Genomic DNA, 15,439 nt, shown 5'->3' with positions numbered 1-15,439 from the left:
TAAAGGGGCTGAGTCACAAGTTCGAACCTTAAACCGTACAGGGATTAGGAGGTGCAGTTGGGGCTGCTGCCCCCCAAACCCCCGCTTTGGTATATGAGAAGGGCTGTGCCCTCCTCAACGCCTCGCTCTTTACGCTAAAGTTTGACTTTCTCACAACTCTTTTTTTTAAACAATAAAAACTTTAGCGTAAACAGCGAGGCGTTGAGGAGAGCACAGCCCCGTTCATATACGGAAGCGGGGGGTTGGGGACCGGCAGCCCCCCAACTGCACCTCCTAATCCCTGTACGTTTTAAGGTTCGAACTTGTGACTCAGCCTCTTTAACTCTTTAGATAACGTAGTTTTTTCAAATAATTTTTGCAGGTTTTGTTCAGTTTATTACTTATTTAACTCTTTAGAAAACGTAGTTTTTTTTTCAAATAATGTTATCAAAGCAGTGGAGACTTACCTGTAACCTGAAGGCCGACTGTGATATTCTTCTGGAGACACCTGTTGAGCCGAAGGATTTAATAGATTGGATTTAAAAAATAAACTGAGTTTCTTTTTTAAACTTTAAATTCAATATAAACTCAACGCCTCGCTCTTTACGCTAAAGTTTTTATTGTTTAAAAAAAGAGTTGTGAGAAAGTCAAACTTTAGCGTAAAGAGCGAGGCGTTGAGGAGGGCACAGCCCCTTTCATATACCAAAGCGGGGGTTTGGGGGGCAGCAGCCCCCCAACTGCACCTCCTAATCCCTGTACGTTTTAAGGTTCGAACTTGTGACTCAGCCTCTTTAACAGCCCCCCAACTGTGCCTCCTAATCCCTGTACGTTCTAAGGTTCGACCTTGTAACTCAGCCTCTTTAACTCTTTAAAAACGTAGTTTTTTTCAAATAATTTAAAAAAGAAACTGAGTTTCTTTTTTAAACTTTAAATTCAGCATATAAAAAATTTCCTCTGACGGGGAATCGAAACCGGGCCTTCCGCCTGACAGTCAGGAGTATCGACCACTGTACCAAAGAGACACAATTGTTCTTGTATTTTTAGTGTGTGTGATCTATTTTTGACGCAAGCAAACACCAACAAAACTTGATATTTTGTTTTTGTAAGACAGGGAAGGAGTAATCAGATTGAGCTAAAATTTCGAGAATAAGCTCCCAGGCTCCAGGACAACTGATCTTCTAAATTTCAGCCCGATCGGACAACGTTCAAAAGGCCCTAACGTTCAAAATATCAAAAGGCCCTAACAGGTCGAATTCCGCTTCGAATGAGTCCTCATTCACCCGGATCCGTTGCCAACTGTGGCCTGTAGGCGTGGCTAATAAAAAAAAAAGAGAAATGAACATTAAGTGGCTATATCTGGTTTTTGGAAAACAGGGAAGGAGTGATCGGATTGAGCTGAAATTTCGAGGATAAGCTCCCAGACCCTAGGAAAGCTTAACCTCTAAATTTCAGCCCAATCGGACAACGTTAAAGGGGGGAGGTGGTGGGAGGGTCGAAACTTCCGGTCCAGTTTACCCCATGAAGATAAAGTCGGAGGAGGATGAAATTTTGCACGTTCCTTAGTTTGAGCTTGGGCTACAAAATGCGATCACCGCCGTCTCTCTGTGACCTCTAGGACCGAAAATCGCTTAACATTGTGGTGGGTCGCCTCTTTAAAGAGGCACAAATGTGCCTCCTTGATGTTTCCCCCTTTTTGAAAACCCATGTAGATTTTCTCAGGCTTTTAGCTGTTAATGGATAACATTATACTTAATAGATTTTATATATTTGGAATCAGGATAAAATGATAACTTTTTTGATCTATCCATTGTTATCAAAACTCCGTTTTTTAGAGTTCGGTTACTCTTGGGCCAAGTTACTCCTTACTTACAGTTTATGACCATGAGCTGTTTGATAAGATCAAAAAATAATCAATCTTTCAGTTTATTATTGTTGTGAAACATGCATTTAATTTAATTGTTTCATATTTTCTCTCTTATTTTGGCCATAGTTAGACAGGAACCAAAGATAGAAAACCAACAAGAAGTAACAGGAAAGATACTTCATAGGGTGTGGGGGAGGGAACTAGTTCGAAAATGCTTTAGACAAGAGCCTTGGTCCTTATTGGCAGTTGATTTTTCTGAAAAACCAGAGTCAGTTTTCTTAATCACAATATTTCGACAGCAGTGGCAGCAACTTCGTCAAAATCCGGGGGAGGGGGAGGGGGGAAGTTGGAGCCATTTGGTATCATGAAAGTACTATATAGTAGGCTACTATAAAGATCCTTTATAGTACTATAAAGGTAAACATATAGCCTACTAAAGAAAACTGATGTTTCTGTTGATGCTTGAATTATGCAGGCTTACCTTAGTTTTGACAAGATTTTTGAAGAAACTAAATTTCAGCTGGGGGGCAAACCGAGGTCTGGGAGGGGCAGCTGATCCTGGGAGTTGAGGGGGTTCAGAGGAAGAGTTAACCAAAACTTTATTAGCTATAGGTCAAGACCCCAGATCACCTCTATTCTGATGGCATGGAATAATGCCAAAAACACATTCAATAGTAGTTTGTCAGTATGTGACATTTTTAATGAAACACAAAAACACAATCAATAGTAGTTTGGTAGTATATGACATGTTTAATGATTGTAACAACTTGTAATAATAACGGTTTGTAGCAGATTCAATATTTACATCAGAGGCTCAGCACACCCTGATTTGTGTATATGTTAAAGTATACATCTCACAGCTGCATGCAGAAACATTTTAAAGATACAAAAAATACCATGAAAAGGGAAAACACTACATAACAAAGAAAAACAAGTTGTTTAGAACTTCTAAAAAGTAACAATTATAGTTTTTCAAATGTAAATTCTTTTCTTTACTGGATTTAGTATTGTTATTTAATTTTATATTATTGTCTTATACACTATAGCAGTTTAGTCCTTTTTTCCATTGATAAAGGCTTCTTGACGTGAAATTGTAATATTGGGGCACTTTCTACTTTATTTTTTTCTGTCTATACTTAGAAGTTCTGCTTGTTATTTTTAATTTAGGCTATGTTTTTCCATTCCTCTAAGAATCAAACCTGTGTACTTCTATTGCCTGCTTTTATATGCTAGCTAAGTAATAAATATCTTGATTAATTAAAAAATAGATAATTTTCGGAAACAAATATATTTTATACCTAGCTAGCCTTGCCTTGCAGAAAAATAGACACTTACCAGTCTACAAAAAATTCAATTTTTCCTTCCTTTGAGCTATTTTTGTCTGGCTGTTCAAGCTCAAGTTTAGTGGCTACAAGGATATCTGAAGTTGCAAGCCTTACTCTACATGATCCATTGGGCTGAGGAAGAATTCCTGTCTCTATTGCAAGTGGCCTGTAGTCTAAATAAGATCGACCATCATTTCTAAGATCATCCTTGAAGAAAATTAGATCAAATGAAAATTTCTGGAGATAGAAAAAGAGAGTAAGAAAGAATATGAAAGACCCTAAACAATAAGAAACAAAATAACTAGTCCAAAGACAGTCTAGATATGGGCACCAATGAAATTAATTCCAGCTATACAGATCAAAGTGCTTGGTTTTTCATCTAAAATGCTATCTTGACTGCCTTGTCTATACACCAGGCAGGATAGATTATAGAGGGTGGGGATCATACGTTGATCCTTTGCTTAATATACTTGCCCTTATTGCAAAGAACAAAATTAGCTTACAGTTTATTCAAAAGGAAGGTGATAAAGCATTATTAACAATTAAAAGAGTCCATTGTAGGCATCTTTTGAAAAAAGGCTCAAGACTCCCAATGTGAAATCAAAGCTTCAGCATTTGGTTGTTGATTCTTGTACTTGGTTATTCTTTATCATGTCAAAATTTTTGACGTAACCAGACTCAAAATAAATAAATTTTGCTATATTATGACATGACTAGTTAGAATTCAGCTAATTCAACATTTTTCAGGTATATATAAAAAAAAACGAAAAAAAACTCTGCAACTAAAAACACAACATTTATCTTATGGCCCATCTCATCTCTAATCCTGCAGGGCATTTCTAGTGATAAAAAAACAAAGAAAAGAAAACAAACTAAATGTTTATTCTTAATACTCTGGAACAAATTATTCCAACTAACTGGTTAATAGGAATAGTTATTCCTACTAACTGGAACAAATTCGAAAGGGGAGTTGCAAAACTTCTTCCAGCAATGAGTTAAATTGTATGGTACTGCAGGATACCATCATGGGAAGATCCTCTCCAGGAGGACAACTGCAAAAGAGCAGAAGATCCAGACTTGGACAATGGCCTCTGCATGTTGGGTATGCAGTGGCATGCTCCAGGAAACCACTCAGGAGTTGGAGTCCCTGCCTACAGAGCTTGAGAGTGGTAGGTACTGCAAGGTACCAACTCCTGCCCCTATTGAGGTCTTTTCCAGCCTTGCTGAGGTTAAGCATAAAGTCTAATGACTGCTCCTTATCTGATGAGGCAAAGTCTGTCTTAGAAATTCTTTTGTCTGCTGTTTGGGCCAACTACCCATTCAGCCAGTATTTACCAAATTTTCAAACCTAAAAACAGCCTTGGATTGGACTTCCTTGTAGTAGACGACCAAATGCGCGTCCCAAGACAATTCTTATCGATATGTTTACAGTTACCCACTGCAATGTACATGGTCTCCAATTCAAGTTACATCACCTTCAGCATATGATGAATCAAGTCTTGCCTTCTTTCATGTGTCTATCCTAGACCAGCCTCAATTATGGCATCATTGATAGTGAGGTCAACATTCCCAGTTACACTCTGCTAAGGCTGGATTGCAAAAATCAGAGAAGCTTGACTTTTTGTGGAGGTGGTGTAGCTATGCACTTAAAAATAACATCCCATTTTTGTCACTTTTGATTCCTAGAGATAAGGAGGTCCTTTGGGTGAAAGTAAACCTACCAAACAAATTGTCTATTATTGTCAGTCTATAGCCAACCAAAGATAAAAATCAAAGATAGAAGTTCCCTAAGTCAGATATAATAATCCAAGGAGACTCTAACATTCATCATGGCCACTGGCTGAAAAGTCATACAACTGATGTGGAAGATGAAGCTCTGCTACACCTGAGTCTTGCTTATGGCTTGTTGAATTTGACATTTATATTGGCCCTCACAGATCATCCCGGCTTGATCTCTTCTTAACTGATCATTTGGATTATTTTAGTGTTGAAAGCTATCTTTTGCCAGCAACCATGTGGCAGTTATAGCTTATGGAAATCTCAAAATACCTTCATCTGTAATGCACAAGTAGATCATCAGGCAGTATCACTGCACAGACTGGGATGGTCTGCAAAACTTCTTATCAGCAAAGTTACAGAATAAATTTTCAAAAGAAGCCCCACATAAAGCAGCACCACTTTATGGAAAAGTGATTACAGAAGCCACTGATCAATTACTCCCATCAAAAACAGTAAAAGTTTCATCTCAAGATAATCCATGGTTCAATGCAGGTTGTAGAAAGGCAACCAGGGCCAGAAATAAGGCTCACAAGAAATGGCATTCAACTCAATGAGGACTGGGCTTTTATCAGTGCTTGGGACAAGTCTGTTAAAACTGCATGTCAAGCTAGAGCTGATTACAAACACAAGTTTGTAGACAAACTGAAAAGTGCCCCTGCAAAGCAGTGGTGGAGGGTTATCAAAGAAGCCTTACTGTCATCTAAACCAACATCAATTCCCTCACTTCATGTTGAAGGGACAATAATCTAGTGAGGCCAAGCAAAGGCAGATGCTCTTGCACAAGCCTTTTCAAAGGTCTCCCAAGTTGATGCCATCAGTCTTCCCTCTCCCCTTTTGACCAGAAATAGATGCAAAAATCACCTGTGTTGACATAACTATTAGTAAGGTGCTCAGAATGCTAGGCCAGCTGGATGTCACCAAAGCTTCAAGGCCTGATATGATTCCAAATCTCATCCTTAAAAGATGTGCACCTGATCTTGCTGGTCCTCTTGCCTCTCTGCATAGAGAATGCTTTGCAGCAGGATTCATTCCCAAAAGCCTGGAAAATTGCCCATGCTGTCCCTGTTTCAAAGGCAGAGTCCAGCCTTAGTAATGTAGACTTGTATCCTCCAATAAGTCTGCTGTCCTGTGTAGGTAAAGTTTATCAAAACATCATTAATAAGACTCTATAACAATACCTCAACTCACATCTGCTGTTGGGAGACATGTAATACAGTTTTTGCAGAAAACAGTCTACATTAGACTGTCTGATTGCAAAGTATAAAGAGTGGGTTGAGCTCCTTTCTCAGGGACACAATATTTGCCTTCTCCCCTTTGACATTGCAAAAGCCTTTGATTACGTATGGCACAAGGGACTTCTTTGTAAACTAAAACCCTATGGAGTTGATGGTCAACTATTTGAGGTGCTTGCTGACTTTCTTTGTCAACATTCATTACAGGTTGTCCCTGATGGCTTCATATAAAAAGAACACCCAGTCTTATCAGGAGTACCCTAAGGAAATATTCTTTGGCCAACTTTTTTCTTGGTGTTCATAAATGACCTGGGGGACAACCTTGTGAAGAAACATCAATTGCAAAGAACAAAGATCCCAGTGAACCCCACAAAGAGCTTTAGGCTGACCTGGAGAGAATTGAGGCATGGCTTGTCAGCTTTAATGCATTGAAAAAAAGAGCTCCTAATTTCAAAGGCATGTAAAATAAGGGCTCATCCTGATCTTATGTTCAAAGGAGAGACAATAACACAAGTTGATACACTATGCCTACTTGGAGTTAACTTCTCTTCAGATGTCTCATGGACTGAGCATCTGAGTAAAATGAGATCCTCTTGCTCCAAGAAGCTAGGAGTTATCCTAAGATGCAAAAGTCTCCTCCCTAATGAGTCTATTCTACCATGATTCAATTCATGCATCAGACCTGTCATAGAATATACATGTCCTCTCTTTGCTGGTGCATCAAAAATCTACATTGCTCTACTCCAATGGAAGTCAAATTGAGCAGTTCATGCATCTACCTCTAGCACCATGAAAGCTAAAACCCCACAGTTGGTCCAGGAATGCTTTGATGTTGCATCCATGTCAGTTTATAACCCTCCATCGGAGGAGCTACCAAAGCTTATTTTTGACAGAGTAAAGCCCTTGCAATTAACTTTTCAAATACAGCTTATACGGTCTAGCTTAAGCAGGGTAATCCCTGCCAAGAATATCTGAAAACAAGTTTTGCCCAGCAATTGGTTGCCACATGGAATAGCTTGCTGGCAGAGGAAATCCCAGAAAAATTTTCCCTTGATGCATTAAAGAGAAGGTATAACAAATACCTCAGTGTTGGAAAATTAGGTAATTACCAGGACTAGCAGCATATCATCACCTGTGATGGAGCTGTGAAGCCTGTAATAAAAAAAAAAGATATATTTTGCAAGGTTTGACTTTTATAACATAAAGATTTTTAAAGCTCATCAAAGGACAGTGCCCTCTAGAGGGAGAAGGACTGGAGATAGATACTTCAAAATACCTTCCTGGGACATACTTTAGTCTGCAGTTTGGTCCATGAAAGTTTTGTTTTCCTAGCCTAACCCCTTTTTAAGATAGCAAATATTAGCTTGTCTAGAATTTTACCCAGAGTTGTACTTGTACACAGTTACCCATCTTGCAAGACACTCATGCTAGAAAAGAAATATCAAAATTAACTAGCCTATATTCATCTGGGTTGCAGCAGTAGCTAGCAACCTAGTAAGAGACAATTACATCCAATGTTAAAAAATAGAATAGCCCATAGTCCTAAAAATAGAGTCAGATCAAAACAAAAAGTACACCATTAGAACCGCCTTGTCTGAAACCCCTAAATAGGAAACTTTCTGTCCCTTGGCTTGAACAGCAAGGGAGATATATTGGCTTGAAAATCAAGAAATGTGGCAGCTACTACAGCATTCTGCCTAAATGGCATCTTTTATTTCCTTTTTCTTTTCCACATATAGCCTGGCACTGGAACATTGTAGAGAGGTAGAGAGGTGTTCAATGACCCATTTTAAAGGAAACTGATGGGGTTAAAAACCTTTTGTAATTAAAACAAATTATGTTTAAAATAGAATCAATTTTTTTACAAAAATGGCATATTTAATGTTAAAGATTGATCAATTATGTCATAATTGTAGGTTGTATCCAGGTTGTCTCTTACTATTCTGATTAAGAAAAGCCATAGGATTTTTCTTGTTTGTAATAAATACCTATAGGGTTTTAGTGCACTTGAAAATTAACCTTTTCAAAGACTGTTTGTCTAGATCTCCTAGGACCCAAGGGATAATTGTTGAACTGAGATGAGGCCTGGAAACAACAACTGAAGGTTTGATTACATGTTTAGATGCATGAATTCACTTGTATTTTTGACCAATTGGGTTTGTCCTTTAATTTAGTCCCTTAATGCAGGGGTTCTCAAACTGTGGTGTGCATACCTCTTGGGGGTATGCAAAGATTTTTAGGGGGCACATGGCCAACCAAGAAAAAAAGAGCCTCTTAACTTTAGGACTGGCAATTTGATTACTTTAAATTACCTTAAATCACAGCTTGGAGTGAAATAAGGACTTTCGATCCTGTTGAATCACTCCTTATGATGACTGTTGTAGTTGGTTCAGTTCTGGTGGAAGATTCTGGTGCTTCCCAGTCAAACTTCCATGGTGTATCTTTCCACTCAGCATCCAGATGGCGTTTGAAAGCATCTGTTGATTCAGCAGCAACAGTGTCCTCCTTGAGGTTATTCCAGAGGTTCTCGATCCGATTCGAGAAGAAATTGCATCTTGCTCCAGTTGTAGCGTGATGATTGCGGATTTGTCTAGGGTGTCCTTGTGTTTTGTGGGAGGTGTTAATCTCCAGGATCTCATTTTCTCGATTGGTTGAGAGGAGTTTGTGCGCCTGGATCATGTCTCCACGTTTCCGTCTGTATACTAAGGAGGGGAGGTTGAGTTCCTTCAGCCGTTCACTGTATGTCTTGTTTTCCATGCCGACAATCATCTTAGTGGCCCTTCGTTGGATTTGCTCAAGAACTGCCTTGTCCTTTTTGAATTGAGGGGTGGCCAGTATCGTCCCCACCTCCAGTCTAGGTCTTAATAATCCTTTGTAGAGTTTGATGATTACGTGTTTACTCCTACTGGTGATGCTGTGTTTGATGATGCCTAGGGCTCTACTAGCATTAGCTGAGATTTTTTGTGAGTGGGAGCTGAATTTCAACTGGGAGTCAACGATGATGCCAAGGTCACTCTCCTCCTGGACAGGCTCAATTGTGTGACTTCCACAAAAATTGTTGTGACTCAATTGGTGACTTCCAGAATTTTGGGTCATGAGGTACTGATGTTTGGGGTTTTTGTGTCCAAAGTGTATGACCTTGCATTTTTCTGCGTTGAATTCCAGCAGCCATCTTTTGACCCAGGAGCACATGTGGTTGAGATCAGTTTGGAGGGATTGGATGGAAGAAGAGGTGTTGGCAGGACCTATGAGTTTCGAATCATCCGCATATAGGGTGGTTTTGTTGCTGGTGATGAGGGGTAGCTCATTTATGTAGATGTTAAACAGGGTGAGGCCCAGGACGCTGCCCTGGGGAACCCCACTAGTGACTTTGATTTCGTCAGAAAGGACATGGCTATTTGGTCCAGTTATCACTTTCACTTGATGTGTTCTGTCCCTCAGAAAGTCCTCTGTCCAACTGACCACTTGTGGACTAACAGATAGAGTAAGTAGCCTGTGAATGAGGTATCGGTGACAAACCTTGTCAAATGCTTTGGCTAGGTCAAACAATATTATATCCACAGGTAATCCTCTCTCTAGTAGGTCAGTTATAAGACTATATGACTCAAGAAGGTTTGTGTCCACCGATCTCTTTGAGCAAAAACCATGCTGACTACTGCTGATAAGTGAGTTGGCCTCAAGATGGTTAATGATACGCTTGTTTATGATTCTCTCCATGACCTTGCATGCCACACATGTAAGGCTGATAGGTCTGTAGTTTGCTGCAGAAGTTTTGCTACCCTTCTTGTGAATTGGGATGTATATATATACTGTACTATATATTAGATATAATATATAGGATGTACTATATATTAGATATAGTTTACTTAGTACGTGTAACTGAGAAGGGGTACCTAAAATGTTTTATGGGTAAAAAGGGGTAGAGTGTCTAAATAAGTTAACCACTGCCTTAATGCATTAGCATGCATTCCTCTTTGGTTCACTCATCACTCCAATTTCAAAAAGTTTTTCTTTTGTGATAAAACCAATTCAACAAAAAATAATATCACAAGGCTAATCAAAACTTAAAAAAAAAACATGCTGCTACTCTTCTCAATCTCAATCTTTCTAAAAGGCTCAAGTGTCATTTTGTTTTTGTTGAAAACAATATGTATTTTGAGCAGTGTGGTTTTATTTGTCAAAAAATCAACAAAAAACATAATTGCCATATTAATCAAGATTACTGGTAAGAACTAACAAAAATAGACTGTTTAGTACAGGATAACATTAATTCTTGAATTTCTTCATAATTTTTTATTTTCCACTATTGTAATTATGAAACAAAAGGTGAAATTTTTTTTAATGTGTAAATGACACCCTGATAATTAGAAGATTTAGGGGGTGGTAACTCATCTTAAGTTGGACCTCTTGCTTTATTTTGGTTCATTTTTGGTTTCATTTAATCACTGATGGCAAATTTGGTTTGTTTTGAGTTTGAATTTTTTATGGCTTAGTTGTACTCCATTTAGATTTTAATATGGCTTTTTATTTTTCTTTGGAAAAATCTTTTTTGTTTTTAAAATTAGTTTCTATTTGTTTTTAATTACTATCATCTTAAAAACTGGTTAATATTAGGAATAAATGTAAAATTATTTTTTGCTGTTATCTTACTTAAAGAGTTAAAATGTTGCACACCAATTTCAATCTAAGACAAAATTTGAATATTCAGCCAAACTCATGATCAATAGTTGTTTTGAGCAACAAGTCTGACAATAAAATTATTATAAAATTCTGAGTGGGTTGGCATATCCACATGAATTGAGAATCTGTACAATTTCTAGTTATTCCATGAGCTGAAACCATCCTAAGCCACATACAGTAGCCTTTAAACATATACATATCTCAATCCACCATATATGCAGCAATTATTTTTGTTTTACTTTGCTGAAACTCTTTGTTGGTTTAAATAAACCCCTATAAAGGTCATTTGCTAAAGAGAGTTCTGTTTTGTTGTCTTAGCAAGAATTTTTTATTGCCTTAATTGAGGTTCCTTTGGCCATGAAACTTTAATTATAGTGTCTACATGATCTGTAATTTATAAGCTATTGTTGAACTCAACATTTTGTTTCACCACAATTCCTGTAACAATTACAAAATATAATATAAATATTGATCATTTAAAAGTTAAATTGATTTTACTTTGTTGCATGATATTATAATGTTATGATTGCCAGGGACATTGTTAGGGAGAAGGCAGTTCCCCCCCCCCCAATAATGTAAGGAGAGAAAATTATTATATATCCCATGCTCCTTGACTATCCAGATATGGGCTTTTCTTGTCCCCAAGAAAAATGGGTAAATTTTTCATTTTTCATATTATTGATTTTCAAATAAAGTGAACATACCACTCAATGCCCTTTTTTATGGTCTTTCCAAATATAATAATTATTTTGTTAGAAATTAATTTCATTTCCACTATACCAATGAATACCAGTGAATATACCACCTGATGTCTATTTTTATGCTCTTTGCAAATATAATTATCATTTTTGTCAGAAATGAATTTTACCCCCACCCCTATATATACCAATTCAGGGTATTTGCATATTAGGGAGGGGGGGGGCAAATTTTATTTCTGTTGTAAATGGGAGGTAAGTTTAAACTTTACCCCCCCCCCTAATTGCAAATATATACCCTGAATTGGTATATAGGGGTGGGAGTAAAATGCAATTCCAACAAAAATGATTATTATATTTGGAAAAAGCATAAGAAAAAGCATCAAGTGGTAGGCTATATTCAATTTATTTGTTAGTCAATAATTTGATTTGGTAAAAATTTACCAAAGCTGGAGATTCACCCTTGATAATTGCACCATATAGAATGCATTGCTTAAAAATTATTTGTCAAAAAATTTTGTCAATTTGACCTGTTCACAGGAATGACACTAGGTAAAAAAAAAAAAAAATCCCCAAGAAATACTGGTCCTGTGCTTGACTCCAGTTATATTATTAATGCTTAATCAAAGCCTTACATAGAGTAAGAATAGAATGAGATAAGAGCTAAGCCACATTTTATAGCCTACTATTTAACGTAGGCTAGCCTACCTCAAAAACTTAAGAGAATAGCCAAATCTCCTAAATACTTTTGTAGCAATTAAAATAGCCTAAAACAACTAGCAATACTTAGTAAAATCAATACTAACATCGACTCCATGTAATATAAAAGTCTTTTCTGGTATACAAATTGACACTTCAGACATGTTTTATTAATTTAAACTTTTGTTCTGCCAATGCTGTCGGATTATAAACCAAAAAGAAAGCCAGAACGCTTGAAAAATAAACCAGTCTTTGAAAAACAAGCCAAAAATAAGCCAGAAAACGTTTTGCTCCAAATCAAACTCAACATTTACCTTGTTTATTTACTCTTGGTTCAGACCATTTTTGAATCATCTGCCCAATTTGTTTGCTTTTTGCTGCAAGTTTGTGCCTCGTAATGGTTCAACAGCTATAAAACATTTCATTGCCTTCTAAAGCCCAATTATTATATTGTTGAATTTAGTCTATTCCGGCTTTGACAGGGTCAAAGCTTCGACTTTGACCCTGTCAAAGCCAGTTAGAAGTGACCTCGTGGCTGACCAAAGAAGCCCTGGTCCAACAGCGTATCCAAGTTCCTAGCGATGGCAAATATCAGACCGAGTGAAGCGCAAATCCTTGCAATTGACCGAAGTGGATGAAGGAGGCAGACGTCAATCTTTACGCTGAGTAGCACCCGCCAGGAGACCTAAGTGAAGTAAGTTTGTATATAAACTGCTTTAATAGCTGCAAATAGTGCGTGGTAATAAGCTGTAAGTAACGAGATACTCGGCTCATTAGTAACCGAAACATTGAAAACAGAATTTTATAACAATAGCCACATCAAACGAATTATGCTACGTTGCACATTGGTTTTTTGTCCCGTCCGCATTGGCATCTAAATTTACTTTACATAAATTATACCTTCACTTAGCTCACGTAAGAGTAGTATGGCCATAGGCACCGAAGAAGGGACAAGGCCTGGAGTATGAATATACAGTGCAGTTCCAACAGGACATGCCTTACCACTTGCAGGTATCTAGTACTTAAGACGGTAAATGCCTTACCCGACAGGTTTCTTTGTTAACACCCATTTTCTGAGCCAATCAGAGAGGTTTCTAGTAACGGAATTCCTTATACGGTAACTCGATTAGCATAGCAATCGGATTCAATATAAGGAGTGATTTTCATAATAGTTCATACTTGTAAGAGAATTGAATTCAGACGGAGAACAGTTTCTTATACTTTATTATTTGAGCCCATATTCGCAAAGAAAATGAGGGGTATGTCTACACTATTGGAGCTTGATGGTGGAGCAAGTAGCAGCAATGATACAAATGCGAGAGTACCAAACGTGGCAGTGGAAATTACACGAGGATGTTGACTACGCCTTGAATGGGACGATATGAATGCAAGAAATGTGATATCATTGAGCAAATTTAAATTGGAGGAGCAATTATGCTTTGCAGCAAAACGGAATATTGTGCATATAAATAGACTTCAAGCTGCTTTTGATACACTGGTGAAATATATCGAGGAAAATAAATTGTATCAGTGATTATTATTGTAATTATATTCAATAAAATTGTTCCTATGTCTATGATATTTTTTCTATAGTAGCCTAGCGTATATTTTTAAAGTAGAAAAAGAATCCAGGTTAGTCTGAAGTGGGCTGTGCGAGTTTTAGGACTCTAAAAAGTAGAGAGATTTGAAAGAGAGAAAAGAGGGAATCTTGTCTTTATGAAAAAACGTTTGATTCTAGATGATAATTTTCTAGAGTTATCTGTTAAAAGGAAGATATTTTTTCGGGGAATGCTTGTCGATATAATGAAAACTGATTCTCCGTCATTAGACTATTGCATGAAGCTTTTACGTCGTGGCCCAAAGGCATTTACACAATTTATTGACGTATTAATCACGACAGGACAAAATTATATTGTGGATTTTCTTTTAAACACACACTAGCTTATAAAATTAAGACTATGATTTCTTCACGAGAAGGAATCTTGTTCAAAGAGGATTTAATCCTCTCTCTCTCTCTCTCCAACTCAATTTGTTGATCGTAGCTCAGTTTCATTTTGGCGGTGAAAGTGTCAACACATGAAAAAATGTTCCATACATGTCCACTATGCATGCATACACTGGACAGCTGTTCATCATGTGAGAATTATACAATGATTGATGAGTATGATGAAAAGTGTAGATTATGCAACCCTTGTAAATTGCATAGAGGATATGCCGTACTAATTAAAAGACGTAGTTCCTGTCTAGGGGTGTGTGTGACTCTCACCCTAAAGGAAACCTATGTTCTTATTGTCACTATGACAAATGTAACCAGTAGGAGAATACATATCCTGGTATGGCTGGAAAGAGTCCTAAACGTGATTTTGGTTTATTGCTAAAAGATTGGTATCGTCATGGCTTTAGATTGTTTTGGGAGGAGGAGTCAGGTCTACAATTCAACTATTGGAATAACAAAATAATTTTGTTTCTACGTCATCGTTGTGAAGACAATGGCTACTATGATTATAAGCGTACTGATTTTTATTTGGCTATTACAGAAAATGATTCACCACTTGCGGACACTGTATGAGACATTGCTTCAAATAAGTAAATTGAAACACACGAGTTTTACAAAATGAATGAAAATAGCATTATTGATTATAAAAAGATATATGATAAGAGTGAAGTTACATTATACTGTAGAAAATGTGACCCTGACATTGCAGCACATCAGTATCAATATACAGTGAATTCAGATGATCTACCTGCATTAGTTGTTGTCGAGACATACTTATACGTAGTAGAAGAAGAATTCTAAAGAGTAGAAAAGTCGTTTTTTATCATGTATATGCATTATTATTTATTAATAAACAATTTTACATACCTTTTTAGAAAATTTTATTCGTAGGGCACTAAAATAAATTATAAACACACTTAATCGTATAGTTTCCACAAGAAAGTCGTTCGGTCGAGGAAAGTAAACGTAATTGCTGAGAAACTGCTAGTAGGTATAGCCACGACATCTGAACAAGAAAAAGAGTAGTGTATGAAAACCACATGTCTTAGTCGTTAAATCCTGTACTCTCCTCTGATTTTGAATAATAGTTTTCCCACTGCTCTCAATAAAGTTGTTGATGTGTGGAGTGTAGAATTTATATCATAGGCCAAGAGGATCAAAAAATTCGATATTCTTCACTGTTTGAAAGA

The 15,439-nt window shown here is 37.2% G+C and overlaps 1 protein-coding gene across 1 annotated transcript in view; it reads right to left on the bottom strand.

Moving 5' to 3' along the window:
* The window catches only part of Rrp42 (exosome complex component Rrp42), a 32,511-nt gene extending 20,066 nt beyond the window's left edge, over positions 1-12,445 (bottom strand). The window contains exons 1-2 of the mRNA XM_089097878.1: positions 12,361-12,445; positions 3,179-3,375 (exon numbers count right to left, since the gene is read on the bottom strand). Coding sequence (XP_088954004.1) covers positions 3,179-3,375; positions 12,361-12,417 — 254 coding nt within the window. The 5' untranslated portion in view covers positions 12,418-12,445. The remainder of the gene's footprint in view (positions 1-3,178; positions 3,376-12,360) is intronic.
* Positions 12,446-15,439: the final 2,994 nt, after the last annotated feature.

Source organism: Artemia sp. Qi Xiang Cuo, chromosome 12 (genome assembly GCF_049724085.1).
Source record: "Artemia sp. Qi Xiang Cuo chromosome 12, ASM4972408v1, whole genome shotgun sequence".
NCBI classification, from domain to species: Eukaryota; Metazoa; Arthropoda; class Branchiopoda; order Anostraca; family Artemiidae; genus Artemia; species Artemia sp. Qi Xiang Cuo.
The sequence above is the reverse complement of the archived record's forward strand: the minus strand, read 5'-3'. Positions and strand labels throughout refer to the sequence as shown.